Genomic DNA, 22,364 nt, shown 5'->3' with positions numbered 1-22,364 from the left:
GATGTGGGCGAGAGGGGCTGAAAGAGGGCAAATGGCTGGGAAGAGGCAAAGAGGGGCACAGACGAATGAAAAGGGCCAAAAAAGAGTGTCTCTCTGTTGAGGCAGTTGAGCATGACCATTGAGGCCTCAGGATGGGGAGGGAGAAAGGGAAGAAGAGACACTGAACAAAAATCACAGCGCTGAGCTCTTCGCCCTGTCGCCTTTTTCCCAGGACTTCTGATTTGTCAGTTGGCCTTTGGACTGCTTCCATGTGCAGAGCCATGTTGTGATAGAAAAGCATCTAAAAAGGATTTTATTGACCTACTAAAACTATTTAAATTAGTGATTTGCTCTGTTCACATCAAAAGACAGCCTGGCTAATACTAAGCCTGCGTCTTTCAAAACATTAACTTCATATTGATCACAAATTTCCTAAATTAGAATTATAACACAATATCAGTGTTTTAAAAAAAATCAAAACCAGTATATAAACCAGACAACTGCAACAAATTGATGCAGGTATTTTACATATAAACCAATCAATGTTCGCATTCAGATAATTCTAATTGAAATGTTATGACTCATAAATTGTTGTCTCACCGTCATGCTGCAGTCTGTTCACTAAAGGCTGGAATACACTGCACGACTTTTAAAATCTGAACAGACTATAAAACACTAAGCATCATACACTTTCCAAATTGTAAAGTTACAGAGAAAAACTGGCAAAAAAAAAGACATCCTGCACTAAACGGCCGATGATCACAATTTTTTTTACGTCCTTCTGAAAACAACAAGCTCATACATGAAACATAAACACATTGACAAATAAAAACAATTATGTGTTCTAAAATTTGTTTGAAATCCTCCAGACTGGATGGAATCACAGTCTAATGCAAAAAAATGTCTGTCTGTGCCCATCATATTCATGTATGCCCATCATATAAACAATTTTCTGTGAAATCTCAGAGTGACTCCAGACAGCAACTCCAGACAGCAAATCTGGGCAAAAATCCATCAAAAGTTGTGTATAGTGAAATCCAGTCACTTTTAGTCGCTTGTTAGAAATGTTAGAAAGTGAGGTATTATGTATTTTATGTCATAGAATAAAATGTGCAAATACTTTGGCATTTAACTAAAAACTATTTCAAAACACATTAACTTCAGGACAATGGAATTGGAAATTTAAAAAAATGCTAAATGTGATTGAGTGATTTACATGTTGCATGTTTACAAGAAAAAGCTGTAATATGGACCAGACATCCAGTCTTCTTGAGAAAAACAATGTAAAAACAAAACAGAGCAAATATTGACCACCACCCGGTCATCCAAGAACAAAAACTGCATTGCTAAAGTATCAGTAATTAATAACTCTAAAATGCTAACGACATTAGCAATATAGCACTCCTGTAGAACCGATTGTATTCAATGACTTATAGACAATAGTCAACATCTGCCAAAAGTCCAGACCACTGGTCACCAGTTTGTCAGACGAGCCGGTACCTCTAAGAAAACAGGACTGGAGGAACTATAAGAATCTCTCTCGGTAGCAGTTAACCCATAGACATCTGATTCTTTCCATGTAAGACATTTCTAAATAATTTTTCACAGACCTCAGGCCAACAATCTCCCCCGGACATTAGGTATTGGTTGAATCTGGAATCTCATATTGCTGTGAACTGGAGCGTGCCATCTTTGGGCAGTGCAAGAAGTGGCGAAGACAGCGCCAGGACTCTTGCTTTGCTCCTAGAAGATTTCAATGATGTGTGCAGATGTTTGGCTCGCAGCACTGCTTGTCAACACAAGAGTGTAATGATGCACAATGGTTTCCGTCTTTCTGTGGTCAATACAAGGCCGTTACGATGTGAGGTTAGCACACTGCAAAAAGCTGCAGATTCTGGTGAACGGTCAGTATGTTTTTAATCATATCAATGGCATGTTCCCACAGTTGCAACCATCACCAGAACCAGAAGAGTGATGCCAGAAATTAGGCTCCATGGTGCATCATGGGAGATGGGACACTGAATAAATAAAGCAAGTCACAGTTTACTGCTTTAAAAATCTTGAATCATCACCTGTATTACTTCACAGTGAATGTGTATACATTAATTAAAGGTAGGCTCTTTAATCAGAATACTTGATCAATATGCATGGCAAAATGATGAACATTTACATGTTGATCCTAGACTTAGGCAAAATCAGTATCTCTGTCAGTCCTGAGCATATACAGAAATGGAAAACTATAGCTTTTCAGTCCAATGATAAAAAAAATATACATTTATGAAAGGTTTATATAGCTCGAAAGCAGGTAACCCAGAACCGAGCAGACACCACAAAACAGAGTGCTAGGCACAATCAATACCTGATAACGAACTTACAGCAAGGAGGAACTTAAAGGTCCCGTTTTTCGCGTGTTTTCGAAGCTTTGATTATGTTTACAGTGTGCAATATAACATGAGTTCATGTTTCGCGTGTAAAAAAATACAGTATTTTTCACACAATTTACTTATCTGTACAACGCTGTTTTCTCTGTCCTAAAAACGGCCTGATGATTTCCTTGTTCTATGAAGTCCCTCCTTCAGAAATACGTAATGAGTTCTGATTGGGTCAGCGCTTCCCGTGTTGTGATTGGACAGCAGCTTAGCGCACTTTGCCTGGAAAGGTCCCGCCTCTTACCATAATGGGGAGATGCAAGCGCTGAATGTGCGCTCTTCTCCTCGTGGGAGAGCAACAAGACCACGCCCCCTATTTTACGTGTTCTTGTGGGCGGAGGGTTAGTCAACAAACGGTTCTAGTGACGTCATTCCTGAAGGAAGTGCAGGGGTGTAGTTCAAACCGGCCGTTCGCTGCAAGCTTTGAAAGGGAACTTCTGTTAAATAAAATATCTCGCTTGGCATTGAACTTTGAGCTTTATAATTTTACATGTATTATTTATGCTCTAACAGCAACATTTCACACTAATTAAAGTTTGAAAGATGGAATTGCGAATAACGGGGCCTTTAAAGGGTTACTTCAGTGATTAGCATATGGCTTTGTATCAGTAGAAACCCTGGAGTATATTCGAATGATCGTGCTCCCCCCCTTCCCCCTTCATATCCCCCTAAAGGAATGTTCACACCAAACGCGAATAGAGTGTCTGGACCGAATGATTTCCATGTTAAGTCAATGGAAAGGCGTGTTGACGCGCGTCTGGAGGTCCTGCGGCGCGATAGACACGTTTTCGTGCGGCGCGATGGATGCAATTCCACCTCATTTGCGCGTCCAGTTTGCGCGAATAACGCAAATTTGAAGTGAATTGAGCGTCTTGCGCGATACGCGTGTGATGCTTTTTGTGCGTTCACGCGTTTGAAGCGAATTCGTGTCTATGCCCGAGTTGAAAATGTTTAACTTTGCCGTCAATTCACGCCACGTTAACCAATGAGGAGCCTGCTTGCTGCTGCCGCGTGATGAGAAACCCTGCATATAATTAAAAAAATACTGATATTTTGTCACTAAATGTAATGTCACTTAATGCTTTTCAGTTGATAATGTAGTTGTTTAAAGCTAAAATATGTGGTTTACCTAGGATGTTTTACTCATAGACAGAGCCTATTTAAAAGAACACTCTTGCGTTTTTGGAGTTGTGAGATCAAGGCGATCTCCGGGCACTCAGCGCTCGTTAACCCCAGCGAGAGCAGCTGCGTCAGTCAGCCAGTCCTTCTGGTGTTCGCCGCTGGCTTGGATGTCTATGTAGAGGTTAAACATGACATATACTTCGTCTTGTGTACATCTAATGGGCGATCTTTGGTCCAATTAATCTATTGTTGCCTACTAAATCATTTTGACTGAGTGCAAATTGAAGTTTCATAACTTAATATTTTATGTAAATATACATGCAGTGAAGATAATCCAGGTAGTGCGTTGGCTGAACCACATGTGTGGCTGTTAATGCTTAATATATTTCACCTGGAGCGCCTTTAACGCGCGTCTATTTCGCTTCAAATGCTCGATTTCTATGCGCGTCCAACTAGCTACGGATGCGCGAATGGATTCAAAATGTTCACGCGATTTTGACGCTCAATTCGCGTTTGGTGTGAACTTTGGGTTTGGCCTTGTCAGGCAGCAAACCAATGCATTCTCTAAATTGTTGTTTTTCATCCCCATGAGGCAAAATACATTTTCTGTCTTTTCTCAGTCCAGAAAGCCCAAATTTTTTTTAAAAAAAAAATCACATTTCTACTAAATGAATGATCCAGTTTATATAGATTAATCTTCCCAGTGCTGAAGTATCCCTTAAAAGGAAGAGGTAAACTAAAAGTAAAAGTGAAAATGAAACACCAACAGACTTGACATTACACCCCCTTCCCGGTGAAGAGAGGGTGGGGGCTCTGGAGGGGGACAAGAGGTTGGCAAAGGGCTGGAGACTAGGGGCAGAGATGATGGTGGGAGGAGCCAACGGGGTGCAGAGAACAAGGCCCCGTCCACACGGAGACGCGTTTAGCGGTATACGTATAAATTTTGTACCGTATCAGCGTTTCGTCCACACGGATCCGGCGTTTTAGAAGCATGCATCCGATATTTTTCGAAACCGGGTCCCAAAGCGGATAAATCTGAAAACGCTCATCTTCCGTCTTCGTGTGTACAGTGAATCCGTATATTTTCTGAAACGGTGATGTCATCACACTACGTCCAGCACGGTGAAAGAGGTAAGGGATACAACTACGGGCACTGGGCATGCGCACATCAATATCGCATCATTTAATTAACGTATCTGCATACCTGTAAGGGTATGTTTTGGGTTGGGGTAGGTGTAGGCATTAATAAAACACATCTGTTAAGTAGCAAATGTATTTATTGTTATTTTATTGTGAGATTTTGCCTCACCTCCGACCACTGCTTTACCCCAGCTAGCCACAACTCTTCTTCTCCGTTTTTAGTGTATTTCTGTGGCAGAATTACAGCGCCACACACTGGCCTGGCATGCAAACTACATCGTTTTTAGTCCGTTTTTGTAATCTCGTGTGGACGCAGATATTTCTTGAAACAAGGAAAAAAAAAGATCGGATTGGGGAAGCGCTGGCTTCGTGTGGACAGGGCCCAAGAGTAGCTTTGGAGACCAAGGTGGAGCAGCTGCAACGGGAGAAACGTCCGAGAGGGAGCCAGAGTGCCTGAGGTGGGTCCAGTGTGACTAAGGACAATGGCAGAGCCTGGTGGAGCTGAAGGGATGAAACATAGGTAAAGGCCCATAAGTCCATAGCACAGGCAAAGTAAATCTTTCCAAGGCAGAGACGGTGGGATGAGGGAGCCCAGTAGAGCAGTATCTTGTCTCTGGTGGAGCCGAGGAAGGGTGAAGCCAAGGTGAAGCCAACAGGTCGACAAGCCGAGGTGGAGTGATTGGCACAGAAGCTAGAGGTGGAGCCATGGGATCAGCTGGAGACCAGAAGACCCAAGGCAGATCCACACAACTATGTGGCATTAGAGGAGAAGTTGAGGCTCAAGGGAACCAGTATAGGTGGGGTTGACGGGCTGGCTGAATCATTACCTGGAGGAGAGAGAGGGAGGCTGGGTGGGATCAGTGAAAAAAAAATCACAGGCTTAGTTCAGGGCGACGAAACTGGGCAGGACCAGCAGCGATGAAGGCATTGAAGACTAGGCTGGCTCAGCCCTTGTCTCTGGGATGGGCTCACTCTTTGTGACAGATTTGAGCTCCCTGTCTGCAATGGGCTCTGGTGTCATATCTGTGCTACATGGTGAAAGCTGGCTGGGCTTGGCTGCGTGACGGGTGCGAATTAGGTATTGGCTAAGTCCCGTTAGCTTTGAAAAATCTCCCGATAGGAGCCACATTAATTCAGGCGATCTCCATAATTTTAGGGGTCCAGTATTCTGTCCAATCATGATGAAGAAAATATTATAAGATAAAATGAAGATACAGTTTTCAAAGGACATCACGAAACAGAGGGCTAGGCACAAACAATACCAGACAATAAACTGAATGTAAAGAGGAACTTAAATATACAATGACAATGAACTAAATGACGAACAGGTGTATTGATTGCATGTCCGTGGTAACTAAAGACTGGCAGGAAACTAGAATAAAGGAAACAGATTAATGGGTAACTGAAGAGAAACAAACGAAGTCCAACAGAACATGACAAGCTTATGTTTAGCCAGTAAAGGAATATTTTAAGGCGTTAATGCCAAGGGAAGTTGACAGGAATAGAAATTCACCTATTCACCCAATCCATCTATTTCCGAAATGCATGTTATTAATGTAAACAATTCACATAATGTTTCTTTTTTTCCCCCTCATACTTTTTAATCAAAATGTCATAATCTTCCTAATCTTAAAAAAATAAAGTACAATTATTTTTTTTCTGGTGATGTATGTCTCCTACATCTCGACTTTAATCGGCAGACAATGTAATTCCTAAAATACTAAAATGACTATAAAATAACAAGCTTTACAATTTAAATAATACACAAGTTTTAACAGAATAATTAATATTACTTAAAAACATGCTATCTGCCAAATTTTCCGCCTTTGTTATTCTAAAATTTGACATTGTTTCCAAGTTAAAACCCAAAACAAGAGACTGCAGCGTCAGCTGTGAATGCTGGCTGGTAAATTCCAGGGCAGAAAACATCCTCCTCAGAGGCCGTTATACACAATAGTGAGAATGACTTGTGGTTTAGTGCCTGTTTTATGCATACAGTCTCTTGGTTTGGCACAAAAGCTGTGGACTGGGAACTAGAAGCAAAGAGTCACCAGAGTGAGAAACACTATATTCACATGGTATTGTTGTCTTACCCTTAAACCAACAAAGAGTTTGTGTTTGAAGTATTCTATTTATAGTAGAAACACAAACACCAGTACTGTGGAGCATGCCAAACATCATCCATAAACATGAGATGAACACAGATAAAATCAAGGATCCAAGATAAATTAAATGTTTAATTTTCCCACGATGCACTTGAGATGAGTGGAGATGGCAGTATATGGAAACTGAGGTTTAATAAACTTCATGTAGTAGAAATATGATGATGAATCTCCAATAATAATGCAGCTGGACAACTGCTAAATCGCAAGTTGTCAGATTATGAATTTTCTTTTACTAAACATCTGTTTAGGTGTGCAATTATTGAATTAGTACTGTATTATATGTTTTTAATATATTAAATCATTTTCATAAACTTTTGTTTTGAATTCATAAGCATCTGATAGTTTATGAATGTTTAAAGTATTTTATATACAGCTAAGTTTGAATTACTATTATTTATGAAATGGACGAACAAACTTACCTTGCCTAAATGTACAAAGAGTGTCCACTAAGTGATGATTTATCTCACAACAGTGTCTATTATTTTTTCAAGTTATAGTGTGGAAATAGCTGGAATTAAACAAACTTCTTATAATAACTTTATTTTATTTTAGTCAGTGAATGCATCATTTAACAAAGAGCAATTGTAGCAACATCAATCAGAACAACATTCAAACTTTTACATTGAGAGAGAAAAAAAAAACACATTGAAAGTGAGCTGCTTGGATGCCAGAGAAATACATTAATGCAAAGGCTCCGGATGCACAGCAGTTCATTGAGTTTTACAGTCAATATCTCCTTCACTTGTCCCTTTCAGTTTCTTCAGTTCCACAAGCAGCTCCTGTTCCAGTGTTAAAATCTCCTTGGGCTTCTTGTACTACAACAAAAGCGAGAGAAACTCCATATAAAATCCATTGCTGGATGGAAGAGCTAAGTACTGGAGCAGACAACAGAGGTGTGAGCAGTTCAGTTCAACCTTCTCTACTTAGGTGAACCAATAAAAAGTGACGGCATAGTTGCCCTTTTGATGATCTGAGACCAGAATTTTGTGCTCTCTTAGTGGGGATTAGGGTTTTGGCAACCTGCTCCCAGATCCACGCTAAAGGGAAAGTTCCTCTACGTGATGCGGAAAAAACTGTGAATACATACCTTGCAATACAGAAAGAGCTTAGAGAAAGTGATTAAGTGAGACAAGCAGTGAGAGTTCACTCACGCTGATGATTAAAGTGTTGTTGGCGTGGGTAAAACTCAAGGCTGCGCTCTCCAAAGGCAGCTGGCAACGGTCAAGATCTGGAATACTGAACTTCTTATAGTACCTGGGAAATGAGGAGAAGAACAAGAGAATGTTTCTCATGGCCAGCCATCCATCTTTCATCTAGATCAACAGTGCCACCTATAGGGTTACTGTAGGGCTAGTGCAACTAAATTACTTTTCACCACTATAGTTATCTAAAAGATAAACAGAAGAAAATGTGTTACTTGAAATGCAATAAACTTTAACTTCAATAAAATATTTAAAAAATATTTCAGCTTGCATCAAACTTTATTAAACATTTAGTAAAAAACTATAATAGTATCTGATATTAAAATAACACTGCTTTTTACTAGGAATCCAGAATTTATATATTTTATAAATTATATAAATTTATATAATTATATAAATATATATATATAATTTATATATATATATATTTAAGTTACCTTTTTTGACAAATTTGATTTGATATGATTATTGTATTTCTTAAATTTTAAGATGAATGCAAAAATAACAAGATTAACAACTTAGACACACACACACACACACACACACACACACACACACACACACACACACACACACACACACACACACACACACACACACACACACACACGTCTGGTTCACTATCTTTGTGGGGACTCTCCATAGACGTAAAGGTTTTTATACCATACAAACTGTACATTCTATCCCCCTACACTGCCACTGCCCCTGCCCCTAAACCTACCCATCACAGTAAACAATCTCATTTTTACTTTCTCAAAAAAACTCATCCTGTATGATTTATAAGCCTTTTTAAAAGTAGGAGCCGCTGGCTAGTACAGTCAAATGAACACTAAATTACTTTAAAACAAAGTGGATAGGCCACCATCAACACTAGTTGGTTTTAAAATAGTTTAGTAATTTAAATCCCCCTACTTGCATCAATTTTAAAGAACTCACTTTTTGTTTGAGGTTCGAATGACACAACATCTTTCCATCGGCTCTGCTGACACACTGTAGACTTCAATAGGAAAGGAAATATTACGGATCCTCCATTGGAAACTGGCCTTTGTGTCTTTACGCATGAACAACGGCTGTGGGCATAACAACATTTAAAGAGTTAGTTTACCCAAAAAATTTAATTCTGTCATTAATTACTTACCCTAATGTCGTTCGACACCAGTAATACCTCTTCATATTTGGAACACAAATGAAGATATTTTTGCTGAAATCCGATGGCTCAGACAGGCTTTCATTGACACCAATGTCATTTCCTCTCTCAAGTCCCATAAAAGGCACTAAAGACGTCGTTACAAAGCCCATCTCACTACAGTGGCTCTACAATCATTTTATGAAGAGACGAGAATAGTTTTTGTGTGCAAGAAAAACGAAATAATGACTTATATAGTGATGGGCCGATTTCAAAACAAAGATTTGACCGTTTATGAATCAGTGTATTAAAGGTGCACTATGCAACTTTCCGTCCACTAGAGGGTGCCTATTCAAAACAAAGGCGTAGTTTGATGAAGTTTGAGTGCAGTATCTTGGGACATGTGGTCTTCACCTCACAGCCGGTGGAAAATAGGACTCGGGCAGAAATCATGTTCATAGATGCGGTTATTAACGTTACTGTAGTGTAAAGCAGAGCAGGACCGAGTGTTGTGGAGCTGAGCACAGCTGCTGGAGCGATTGTTATACAAACACCCGCCTAGTGAACACCGGGACTTATTATAACGGGACGGGACACAGTTGCCGGGCACCCGCACTATTTCTGCTTTTCATGAGTATAAAGTAAAGCAGTTAATCATATTAGTGTGATTAAAATGATGTTATGACGTTACTCTGTGCGTTCGCTCGGCGCTGCTGTGACATGATCACACTGCTAAGAGTAAAGCACTTCTGCCAAATAAAATCGAGGGAAACGCAGATATGACGCGATTGAAAGGCGAGTTGCTCAAACGCTATGCTGACACGCCCTGGGTCCTTGGTTAAAATAGCAATTTTCTTACAATTTACAAATAGTTGGAAACATTTGGGATATTATAAGTACTCAACTGAACAAAATATTTAACATTGGCCTAGTGGTTTTTGGATATTTAAAGGGTTACTTCAGCGATAAGCATATGGCTTTGTATCAGTAGAAACCCTGGAATATATTCAAATTATTGTGCTTTCCCCCCTCATATCTCCCTGAGACAAGAGATTTATGCATTTTATTTCTGGAAAAATTCCTCCTATGATGCAAATTGACGATTTTTGCATCATAGGAGGAATGTTTGCCCAAAGGCTAAAGACTACAGCCAGCAGAGGGAGCCATTACCGCATGTTTTGAATCTGCGCATGGGGGATGGGAGATTACACTCAGCTTGCAGGGAGAGCTCAGCTCAGCTCAGCTAAGCCCCTTTCACACTGCGATTCCGGCAAATACACGGATAATGCGACCCGGCATTTGTTCCCGGGCCGCTAGATTAGGTCTATTCACACTGCCAGCGAAATACCGTAATATGTGCGCTTTCACACACAACGCTTAACAGTCCCGGGTCGAGTTGACACGTGATATCCTCATGTGACGTATAATGGCGAGCGATCTCAGCTTCAGCGCGGATAGTAAGGAGCTCCGTGGTCTCGACTTGTGTCCAGTTTGCGAACATTTCTGCTTGTTTAATTTTAGTTTCTTTTGTATACGAACACACTCTGCGTTTAAAACACCGACTAGCTCTTCTGGCACTGCAGGGTTGTGTTATTGAAGAAACAAGCTCTAGGAGTCGCACGATAACTACGTACACGTTGCGGCATTAGTTTCGGCTTTTGTTCACACAGCGCTCGTCCCGGTTCGAATACCGCAATATTACTAGGTCCCCGACCCGGGTTCAATTCGGTAATCAATCCCGGGACGTGGTTGCTTTCACACAGAAGGCGACCCGGCAATGTTCCGGGAATATTGCGGGTCCGACGTGCAGTGTGAAAGGGGCTCTACAGGCACTCATTTAAACGGAGCTATGGTGAGCAATGTAAGTGTTTTAACTTCTCAAATTAATTTCTATGAAAGTTAAGCTTGCAAAGGCATGAACTGAAACGCGCCAGACTGAACTCGCGTTCTGAATGTATGCCGCGAGTGTAGTCGCGATTACCTCAGCTCTCATCACTCCTGCAGTTAGTGCTCAGTGCTGTCTGTGATACTCGCGCGGTGACTCACTCATTATATTGAACAGGCACGTTCAGTTTTTAATTGTAGTGTCTTCTCTAACTCAGTCGCAGTAATCAAGTTGGTGGCGTTGGGAATGGCCTCACAGGGCAGCGATGCATTCTGGGAATTGTAGTCTTTCATCCCCATGGGACAAAAATACATTTTCTGTCTTTTCTCAGTCTAGAAGACACCAAATTCAAAAATAATTTCACATTTCTACTGCATTGATGAGCCAGTTTAAATACAGATTCATCTTCCCAGCGCTGAAGTACCCCTTTAACTGAAAAAATACTACATAGTGCACCTTAAATTCATGATTGGGATCGCGTGTGAAGCTGCCAAACTGCTGAAATCTATATGCTGATTCATAACCGTTTGAATCTTTTATGGGACTTGAGAGAGGAAATGTCATTGGTGTCAATGAAGGCCTTTCTGAGCCATCAGATTTCAACTAAAATATCTTTATTTGTGTTCTGAAGATGAACGGAGGTCTTACGGGTGTCCAACGACATTAGGGTAAGTAATTATTGATAGAACTAAATTTTTTGGGTGAACTAACATTAACCCTTAAGATAACAAAACAGGTGGCCCAGCACACATCATTAATAAAACACTGCCATTAAAACACCAAGACAATGAAATCAAACCTTACATTTGAACTGTTCTCTTTTATTAAATCAGAGGTAATAGTGTTTTGGGTTGTTTCACCAACTTCCCATGTCCACTGCCCCTGCCCTCCAAAGGTGCTTTTATGTCTCCACTTTCGCACTAACAAAAGATGGAATGATTACAAAATACAAATCTGAATTATTAGAGTATTAATTTAGTATAGACTCACTTAAATAAACAATAAAAAAAAAAAACACTTACAGACAAGTTCATCTGTTTTCAGGTCATACTCCTCAGCCATCTCATTTCCATCCTCAAACAGATAATGTACTTTCCTTTTCCCTAATAAGAAAGGCATATGAAGGCGTCTATCAAGTCATTCTTTATATTACAACGAACAATATTCACGCTTTAAAATAAATAAACCATTATTTTTTTAATGATGTTTTGCATAGGTTCCGATGCTATTAGCCAGCAGCAAATGTATTCGACTTATAATACTTATTAGGAAGACTATTATCAAGACTCCCAGCGTAAATACACATACAAAAGAGCTAATTTTAAAACAATACCGAAGATATATGCTTACCATCAGATATTAAGGCAGTTTTCTTGGCTTTCCTAAGCGCTTCTGCCCAGTGTTGCTGAACAGCCATGCTTCATTTGCTTTCATTTCCTCAAACAATCCCACGCCTCAAGTTGCCAAGGCAACCGATATTTCTCAAACAAGATTCGTTTATTTAATGTATTTACTAAATGCATATATAATAACATATACAATTATAACAATAAAAAACATTAACATTAATTTTAAAAAGCAATAATTTAACATTTTTCATTTTTTAAAACGCTACTTTTGTCTTTGACCCGGAAGTTGATCCGTTTAAAAACACCAGTGCGTGTGTTGTTCCTAAAAAGAGGAGCTGGAAGGGGTAAGTATGGGGTATTTTAGTCATTTAAGTTGTTGTGCCTTTAAAGATTTATAATGTTTAATATATATGTTTGTAATACAGTAATCCGTGTATTCGCTTACTGCTCTGGGTGTCTCTATAAGGACATTAGTCCTATGGTTCCTGGATAGTACATCGGTCGTGACTCTTCTCTAGGTTCGATCTGTGTGTTTCCGTAGTATGTGAAGCCCATTGAACCCTATCGTTTTGTTTTTAAAGCTCATTTCCCTACCCTGGCCGGAATGGAGGGTCATGGTATTCTGAAAGCCTTTCCTAAAGTAAAGAGACCCAGGCCTAATGATCAGAACAAGGACGCGCCTCCCCACAAGCGGACGCCCACTGAAACAATAACAGGTTCATAATATCCCCCAGAGTACCGTTACACTTGAGTAAAGCAACAAGGATTGTTTACGAGATTGAATCTGCATATTTTACTTAATATAAATATGTTGACATTGTTGTCCTTCTATTTCTTTCAATCAATTCTGTATTTTTGGATGAGGGGTGAAGTGCTGTTACTTTTAATTTGATGGCTATTTTATGGTTTGGGATGTTAATCACCATTATGCCAATAAATAAAAAAGATTTGCCCTAGTTTTTCCCGACGAACTATGGCGCCTTCATGGTTGACGCCGCCTTCGGTGTATTAATGGGTGAATGTGAGGCTGTGTGTGTGTGTGTGTAGGAAAAAGTCCACGAGGCGCCATTCGATAAGTCTGAACTAGGTGCATCAAATTCAAGGCACTGATGTTTGATTTTTCTCCTCATTTGTAAGTCGTTTTGGATGAGTGTCTGCTAAATGATTAAATAGACATGTTAATTTGTTATTTAAGTTTATATCCCCCTCCTTCTCACAACCTGGTTTAGGTACATTTTTCCAAGGAGTCACAATATACATAGTTCCAGCTGGTATAGGGAAAGCCAGGTGTGATATATTCCATCGACAGATAACCCAGAATGGAGGACAGATAGCGTCCACATTGTCTCCCAGCTGCACACACGTTGTGGTGGATGATTCAGTCGATTGCAATAGAGCCCTGAGACTTCTGAAAGTGGAGAGACTGCCCTCTGCTGTTCAGCTGGTCAAATGCACTTGGCTGAGTTCCTGCATTAGTGAGAAAAGATTACTAGACCCTGACGACTACAGCCTCCTTCCTCCTGAGAGGTAGGTCACTGGAGTCTAGACTAAATTGGAGTGGCATTGCCTGTGGTTTTCTTCAAGAAATGTGTAATCGGATTGACATTTATCCACTTGTTTGACTTTTGAATACATTTGTAAATGTTTATTCTGCAGGAGGTTTTGTAGAAATAAATACTTAATGAACACATCCTCAGTCCCACAGTCGCCCCTTCTGAGAGGTTAAACGAGACCGCAGTCTGCCCAGTTCCAGAAGTAGCAGTACCACATGTTCCTTTGAAAATCCTTAAAAATCAGGATCCTCAAGAAAATCTCACAGAGATGGTAAGAAAAGGCAAGGATGGGAGGTTATTGTAAGATCCTTCTATCCCCCCCTCGTGCAGTGCATTTAATATGTCTTATTTCACAGGTGCCAGAGTTTCACGAGGAAGATGGCGTATCTCAGAATGATCTGGAGGCCTTGATCAGTGGCGTTCACCCAACTGAGAAAAACCAAGACCAGAGCCAGAGTTTGGAAGAGTATCCAGTTTTGTCTGGGAAGTGGGTCTGTTCCCAACCATCCACAACTAAAGGGGAGAACCATAATAAGCACATCACTGACAAACTGGAGCCGCTGGGAAAAGCCTATACACACACGGGAGATAAATGGAGAGCTCTGGGCTACTCTAAAGCAATCAATGCCCTCAAAAGCTACCACAAGCCCATCACGTCATATGAGGTCAGTTCAGATACAAATGAGTCCTCAGTTTTATTTATGTTAAGAACACGTAGTAGTTTGCATCTTACTAATCTAACTTTTTTACATTTTCAACTTTCTTTAATGTGTAATGCAGTTTGAGCATGAAAAAAGTTGGCGAAGTTACAAAGTCCACTCCAAAGGGCGTCTCTATATCAGTAAACACTGTTTCTGAACTCCTTCAAACACCTCGATTCTAGACTTGAGACTTTTTTTGGGGGGAAAGTACACAACTCAACTCTTTATTCTCATTCAAGTAATTCCTGCAAAAGGCATGGTTAAGTTACGTTAGTAGAGCATTTCAACTTGTGGTTATGGTAAGAGCTGTGACATTTCCCAAACAAGCTTGAAGTGGTTGACCATTGTTCACACACTGGTCCAGCCGACTAATCAGAGCACATCCTTAATCAAGGCACATTGTGCTTTTCGGAAGGAGGGATTTTATAGATACCGGAAATAAACAGCGTTACTGACAGACTGGGAAGTGAGGTGCTGTACCAATGTAAAATATGTAAAATACAATGGCCCTCATTTATCAATCTTGCGTAGAAACGGGCGTATATGTTGGCGTAAGATTATGCTTACACTCCTCTCACCGCCTGATTTATGAAGCTGTGCGCACCTCTGCAATCCAGGTGTACGCAATACTTTCCCTTGATAAATGCCGCGGCTGAAAACGATCGTCATTAGAATAACACGCCCCTATATATTCAAGTCTCCGCCTCCCCCACGCCCTCATTTTGCGCCATGGAGACACGGAAGATGGCAAAGAAGCGAAACTTCTCCGACTTGGAGATCGGGCGCGCTCAATCATCTCACTAGTCCACTAGTCCGGGCACTGATTAGGACAAGTCAATAGGCTGACTCCCTGATCAGTGTTCTGACTACTGAACTAGTGAGATGATTGAGACGCACCCATCGAGACAATTACCAGGGAAGTGGAAAAAAGCGAAATTGTTTTATTTGGGAGTTTAAAGAGTGGGATTAAAGGCACCCAAAAAACAAACAACTAAGGACCCAAATTACGAGTACTGTTAATAGTGTGGAGGTTGAGAAGCGCATTCCAGCAGTTTAAAGCTGTTTGGATGATAAATTATGCCTACCTCACAGTGCATTATTTTACAGCACATGTTTTGAAATAATTAGCATTTAATTTCGTGTCATGGCACATGTATTGGGGTGTACAAAATGATGGGATGTGGAGTAGCCTCCATTCATTCACATTAATAATTGCATGACAATTTGTAAGATTCTTTTTATTATATTATTATGATTTTTATTATTAATGACGTTAATTGTTATTTAGAAGAAGAATGTTGTCATTATTTATTTTATTAATATTTAAAAGAAGAAGACTGTCATTTTTATTATTTTGTCAGTCTGACTTATTCAGTCCCAGTCCGTGCGCAGCTGCCGTAGAGGCTCGCAACTGGAGGAATACATGCCTCAAATGCTTTGGTAGCCTATAGTCACACAAATTAAATATTAAAGTCTACGCTGCACAAAAATAAACACCGAAGTTTATAATTACAATGTTGTTGTTGTTTTTTACAGTGGGTCATAATATAGCATATATTTGTCAGTGCGTTTTGTGGTGTTAGGAATTGTTTTTCTGCGCATTTTCACACTAACTCCAAACGTGCGCACACCACCTCCTGAGCTGGCGTAGGATTTGAGCGTGCCGGACGCCAACGTCCATATTGATAAATCTCAAAGTCACCGTGGGTTTGGGTGTACGCTGGAAATGGTGTACACACTTTTTTTAAATGAGGGCCAATGTGTTTTTAAACATTCAAGAATGAAAACCTATTTTAGTAGACCCCAAAAACAAAACTTTGTAAAAGGGCATGATATAGCTTCTTGAATAATTATTACCAGTTAAAAAAAATACAGTAAAAAAAGAATGCACATAAACATGTTTTTTCCCTCTTCTATTCATAGGAAGCATGTAAAATTCCAGGCATTGGTAAACGCATGGCAGACAAGATCATGGAAATCATGGAAAGCGGACATTTGCGTAAACTGGATCACATTGGTGAGGAAGTACCTGTTCTTGAAATGTTCACTAACATCTGGGGTGCTGGGGCCAAGACTGCACAGATGTGGTATCAACAGGTAAGACTGTCATACAAGGAAACTGTAGTTCAATGTTTAATATTAAGCATATGTAAATTTGTTTGTGTGTCAGGTGCCACTGTAACGCAACATTATTATTTAAAATTATATGGAACCGCGCACATGATGGCAAGATATTGCATTAAGAATTCATCCCCACAATTGATTCATTTGTTTTCTTGTTTTATTTAAATTGTGGTCACGTTGTAGAAATGTAACTAAAAACGAGGGAATGAATTGGTACAATGTGGCCACAATTGAACTAAAACAAGGGAAAAAATATAGAATAACATGGCCATGATTTAACTAATATAAAAAACTCCTTGTAAAGTACAGATAATCACTAAAGCGTGTTCTGAAGAAGAAGAGAAAACCTGTTTGGATTATGGCAGCAATAGACACTCTGTATATGGCAAAAAAGGCTATGAATCTGAGCCTGTTAGCTAATCATGGAAGAAAATCATGTACACTTCAATAATGTGAATTTAGAGCTGGATTACCTGATTGTCCAAACAAAGGGCACTTTTCACTCTTTCGAGTTCCCAGACATGAAAGTCATCTGTAAACTGTCAGTACATTCCGTTCAGAAATAAGTAAGCCTATTCCAGGTTGACTAGTGACTAGGCTGTTGAAATAACGGTCATTCAGAACACATTTTAATGCCATCTTTCCAAGCCAAGATGGGGAATGTGTGATGTTACTAGTAGTGCAAAACATTTACAGCAGCTTTGTACTCTGTGGAACACAGTTTTCAGTAATATTAAGCAACAACCATAATACTTATGTTTAAGTTTAAATGGGTGATTTGATTTCTTATATTATCAAAGGGGTTTCGCACACTGGAGGATATTCGCACTAAGGCTGTTTTGAATCACACTCTAAGGATCGGACTAAAACACTATGATGATCTCCTCGAGCGGATGCCGAGAAGTGAAGCAAATGCGATCGAAAAAAAGGTTTGTACAGTAACTTATTTTAAATGGCCTGCAGTAAAAGAAAACAGCTTTAAAGCAGTTAAACAGAGGGACTTCCTTTGTTCTGAATGTCCGTAAGAACAACATCCTTTTATGGACAAGAATGTATCTACTTGATTTTCAAAGCAGAACATAATATATCTGATGTTTAAAAAGCACAAGCAGGCAAAAAAAAAAAAGTTTTTTTTTTTGTTGCTTTGGCAGCAGCAAGACTGTCAATCTTTCTCTGTTGGCTGATGGACATAACAGAGATTGTTAGTGAGTCTGTTGTCCCATAGGAAAAGTTGGAGTCCTTGAAAGTTGGCGCTTCATAAGTCAGAAGCTACAGAGATCCCTTACAGAGTCTTTGACCCAAGCCAGTTGTTTTCTTACTATTACTTGGAACAGCCCCACTGTTTTCCTCTTAAGAGATAAAAGGGCAGATGAGTGCAGCATGTGCTGTCCTAGCTTGACAGAATGATATGTAGAGCATGTCAATTTATGTGCTCAGCGTTTTTAGCTCCAAATTGCCAGAATGCTAGGTACAAATAAGCTCATTTTTAATCATGTCTTTACAACACTGCTTAAACCTGACAAATGTTTAGATTTTTTTTGGTATTTGGATGGTATTTTATGCCAGAAACTATCTATACAGTCGATTGTACAGAAATGATAACAAATAATAATTTTCTATCTATCTATCTATCTATCTATCTATCTATCTATCTATCTATCTATCTATCTATCTATCTATCTATCTATCTATCTATCTATCTATCTATCTATCTATCTATCTATCTATCTATCTATCTATCTATCTATCTATCTATCTATCTATCTATCTATCTCTATCTATCTATCTATTGATTCTTGAAAGAAGTCTCTTCTGCTCACCGGCTACATTCAGTTGATCAAAAATAGTAAAAACAGCAACAATATTTTATTACAATGTAAAATAACCAATTACCTTGTAATATTAAAATAATAATTCTCTAGTCTTCAGTGTCACATTATACTTCAGGACTCTTTCTAATATGATTTCGGTTTCATTTCCTATTATTATCAATGTTGAAAATGTATCAGTGTACATTTAGTTTTTGTAACTACATGTTTTTAAAAATACATTAAAAAATACTTTTATAAATAGTGTTGTGTATATATTATCAATTATATAAAAACCGGTTGCATATGAACAAAATAAATTATACAACTAAAAAAACCTGAATATGTTACAGGTGAAGGAGGCAGCTCACAGTGTGGACACACAGCTGGTGGTTATGGCGTGTGGCTCATACCGCAGGGGCAAGACCACATGTGGAGATGTGGATGTTCTCATCACTCACCCTGATGGAGTATCGCACAAGGGCGTTTTCAGCAAAGTATTGCACTTTCTCCATCAGAGTGGTATGCTGTAATAGTACAGATCAATGCAGAATAATTTATATTGGTTCAATAAACCCACAATTAATATTATTATTTTACCATCCAGGTTTTCTGACAGATGACCTTGTTAGCCATGAGGAGAACGGTGAGCAGAAGAAATACATGGGCATCTGCCGGCTTCCAGGCCCTTCACAGCGCCACAGACGCCTAGACATCATTGTAGTGCCCTATGCTGAATTTGCATGTTCTCTTCTGTACTTCACTGGCTCTGCCCACTTTAACCGATCAATGAGGGCATTGGCTAAGACCAAACACATGAGCCTATCAGAGCACTCGCTGAACTGTGCTGTCGTGCGGCAGCATGGCGTGAAGTTGCTGGCGGGAACTCCTTTACACACACTGACGGAGAATGATGTCTTCAAACAGCTGGGCATACCTTACAGAGAACCACGTGAGCGAGACTGGTGAAAAGGATGAATTCATGTTATTTGCATGTGACTGCAAGTTTAACATGGGAACTCCTTATGATTTTATGGAATCATGCTGCTGTAATCACATTTTTAATGTGGAAGTGCATAAAGGGTTGGTCTGTAGTGATGAATTTGAATTTTTATCCTGATATCAAATGGCTTTAAAGATCTTCAACTTTTTATTGGATGTATTTTTAATGAGATATTATCTCTTGAGTTATGCTACTTTAAAATATATAAATTATTAAAACACCTCAACAAGTATCTACTTGTCGTTCATGAATAAATTGTATTAATCAAAAGTTGAAACTTAATGTTCATTTGGCTGTTGATGACTTATCTGTAGCATTTTCTTTCAAGTCCAGGGGCCTATTGCACAAAACTAAGATAAGGAATCAAGCCAGGATATCTTCGTTATCCTGGCTCAATTTATCCACTAATATATCGTTATTGTTATTGGTATGAGTGTGCCTTCGGGGGACGTTTACAAAACAGCGGTGTACTAAATTTAGCATACAGTCAGATGACAAGATCACCAAGATATCCCGGCTTAATCCCTTATCCTAGTTTTGTGCAATAGGCCCCGGTAGTTGAAATGCAGGAAAATATAGATTTACTTTGTCAATTTCATATACATAACTGAATTGTAATGCAAACTAATGTACACACTTTTAGCTAGCAATAGCATAAATTAGTATTGTAAATGCTAATAAGCTCCTCCAGCAAAGCAGTTATGATGTTTACTGTATTGGTCCACAGCCTAAGCAAATGCTCCACTCTTCTTCACATTGGTAACCAACTGGTATTTAAATAGTTCTTTACATTCCAACGTGAATGTAAATACATTCCCCTTTTCTTATTTTAATCAAAAATACATACAATATTTTTCACATATAAAATAACATTTACTCTTTCTTGATTTAGCCATAGGCTATGCAAAGCATGCTGGGAAATAACAAGCCTCATCCAGTTTCAGTTAATGCAATACAAATCATTAATGTAATCTCAACAAAAAAACATTAAGTTCACTTCAATTTTACATATATTTAAGTGGATTGAACACAGTCAAATTAAGTTAGGAGAAAACCTATAGCAATTGTGTTGCTTTAGCTCATTTTAATTAAACAATTTGAACAAGCAGCAAAAATATTTTTTTTTCAGCATTCACTTGGACATCACGAATGACCGTTTTTATGAATCAGTTGAATTGAATAACTCACTTTATCTCCGACTAATTCTCTGACCTTCTACATCCAAGCAGTCAAGATGCATAAAATACAATCAGACCTTAAGAAATGAAACACAGAAAAAGGACAACTTGAATAATATATATATTTTATATATTATAATAAATATTTTTTTTTTCACCAACAACATACTGAAACAGTGCACTGGCAACATACAATAAAGTTGTTTTGAGCTGATGCGGTTTCTTACCCCACTGATTGTTTTAGTTTATATTTAGTTTAATGTTTTATAGTTTTAGCTTTTCAGTACATTTTGTTTTTATTTTAGTTTTAGTAAGGCTTTGTGTATGTTTGCGATTTAAACTAAATCTTTATTATTTGTGATTAAATATATATAAATCGATTGACAGCTCTAGTATTTATTTTTAACATGAATGGCTTGATTATTCATGCACAAATAAGTAATTAAGCTCTAGTGTATGAAGTTTATATTACAGTGATACCTGATATAAATAGTAATAGCTATACTTAAATAATTAAATTAGTGGCCTTGTTGTACAGATAATATTAAACCATTCTGTGTTTCCTCATTCTTTTTGAATGGTTACTTCCATTGATTAATCAATTACTACCACATAGCCTAAACATATGTACATTTCTTTCATTCAGGTTATTCTGGTGTTGTTGCTGTTGCCACAAGACAGTGTATATTTTCCCAGGAACATCAGGCCAATCTATCTAGAATCAGGGCATTTTAGCTGAGACCTGTCCATGGGTGACCAATTGTGAAGTATCAGTGGCGTAACTCTCAGCATCACTGATGCACACAAGCTCTCACAGACCTAACTGTTTAAAGGCAACCGCATATCAACCAACCCCAACATCCTAACAATCACGTAGCAATGCAACCGCACAGCAACATGGGAACAATCGTTCAGAAAACCTTGGCAAACGCATGTCAACACAGGAAACCACGTAAAACATCCTAACCACATATCAATGCATTAAAAACCACTTAGAACCTATGAGGACATCACAATCACCAATCTCACAGCAGTGTGCTGACAAACTACTCAACAAAAACTAAAGCTCACTCTACAAAAATTAAAACTTACTCTTTAACTATAAACGTTCTTTGTAACATAGTCCTAACTCTTTGCTGTGTGATACTCCAGCCTCCATGTGATACTGTGATGGCTCAGTGTCTGGGCTTCTGTCTTTAAGGTTCTTCAGGCAGGGGTTCTTCTCTGATATCGACATGGATTTGTGGAGGGAAGCTTCTGCTGGGTGCGGAGAAGCTCTCAGCAGTCCATCAGGCTGTTCTGTCTCCACTATAGTGAAGGGCAGTTGAGAGTTTAGGACGCTGTTTGACATTTAGTGTTAGCGCAAGGCTGTAGGGACAGTGTCGACCACAGTGTGTCTTCATCATGGACTGCCACAGAAAGGTACATGTCCTGGTAGCCATAGATGGAAATTAGCTCTTCCTGCTGACTGTATGTCGGGACTCGGGAAGGACAGCAGCGTTCATATAGCGCTCTTTCAAAACATTGAGTCCATGAGCTTTTACAGAGATGCTGCTGTATGTGATCCAAACTGATTACAGTAGTCAGCTGTGAAAGCTCA

The 22,364-nt window shown here is 39.1% G+C and overlaps 2 protein-coding genes across 2 annotated transcripts; one reads left to right on the top strand and one right to left on the bottom strand.

Annotated features, from left to right (window-relative positions):
* Positions 1-7,232: 7,232 nt before the first annotated feature.
* dpcd (deleted in primary ciliary dyskinesia homolog (mouse)) lies at positions 7,233-12,531 on the bottom strand. Its single transcript, XM_067441441.1, has 6 exons — positions 12,399-12,531; positions 12,071-12,151; positions 11,853-11,968; positions 8,974-9,107; positions 7,987-8,089; positions 7,233-7,650 (listed from the first exon to the last, which is right to left on the bottom strand). The coding sequence occupies exons 1-6, from the start codon at positions 12,463-12,465 to the stop codon at positions 7,546-7,548; spliced, it is 606 nt and encodes a 201-aa protein (XP_067297542.1). The 5' UTR covers positions 12,466-12,531; the 3' UTR covers positions 7,233-7,545.
* Positions 12,532-12,622: 91 nt separating this feature from the next.
* Positions 12,623-19,818, top strand: poll (polymerase (DNA directed), lambda). The gene is made up of 9 exons (XM_067441440.1): positions 12,623-12,741; positions 12,979-13,113; positions 13,627-13,924; positions 14,095-14,221; positions 14,307-14,615; positions 16,575-16,748; positions 17,576-17,704; positions 18,937-19,105; positions 19,191-19,818. The coding sequence occupies exons 2-9, from the start codon at positions 13,002-13,004 to the stop codon at positions 19,550-19,552; spliced, it is 1,680 nt and encodes a 559-aa protein (XP_067297541.1). The 5' UTR covers positions 12,623-12,741; positions 12,979-13,001; the 3' UTR covers positions 19,553-19,818.
* The last annotated feature ends 2,546 nt before the right edge of the window (positions 19,819-22,364 follow it).

Source organism: Pseudorasbora parva, chromosome 4 (assembly GCF_024679245.1).
Source record: "Pseudorasbora parva isolate DD20220531a chromosome 4, ASM2467924v1, whole genome shotgun sequence".
Lineage (NCBI taxonomy): Eukaryota > Metazoa > Chordata > Actinopteri > Cypriniformes > Gobionidae > Pseudorasbora > Pseudorasbora parva.
Note: the sequence above shows the minus strand (reverse complement) of the source record. Positions and strands in the feature narration are given on the sequence as shown.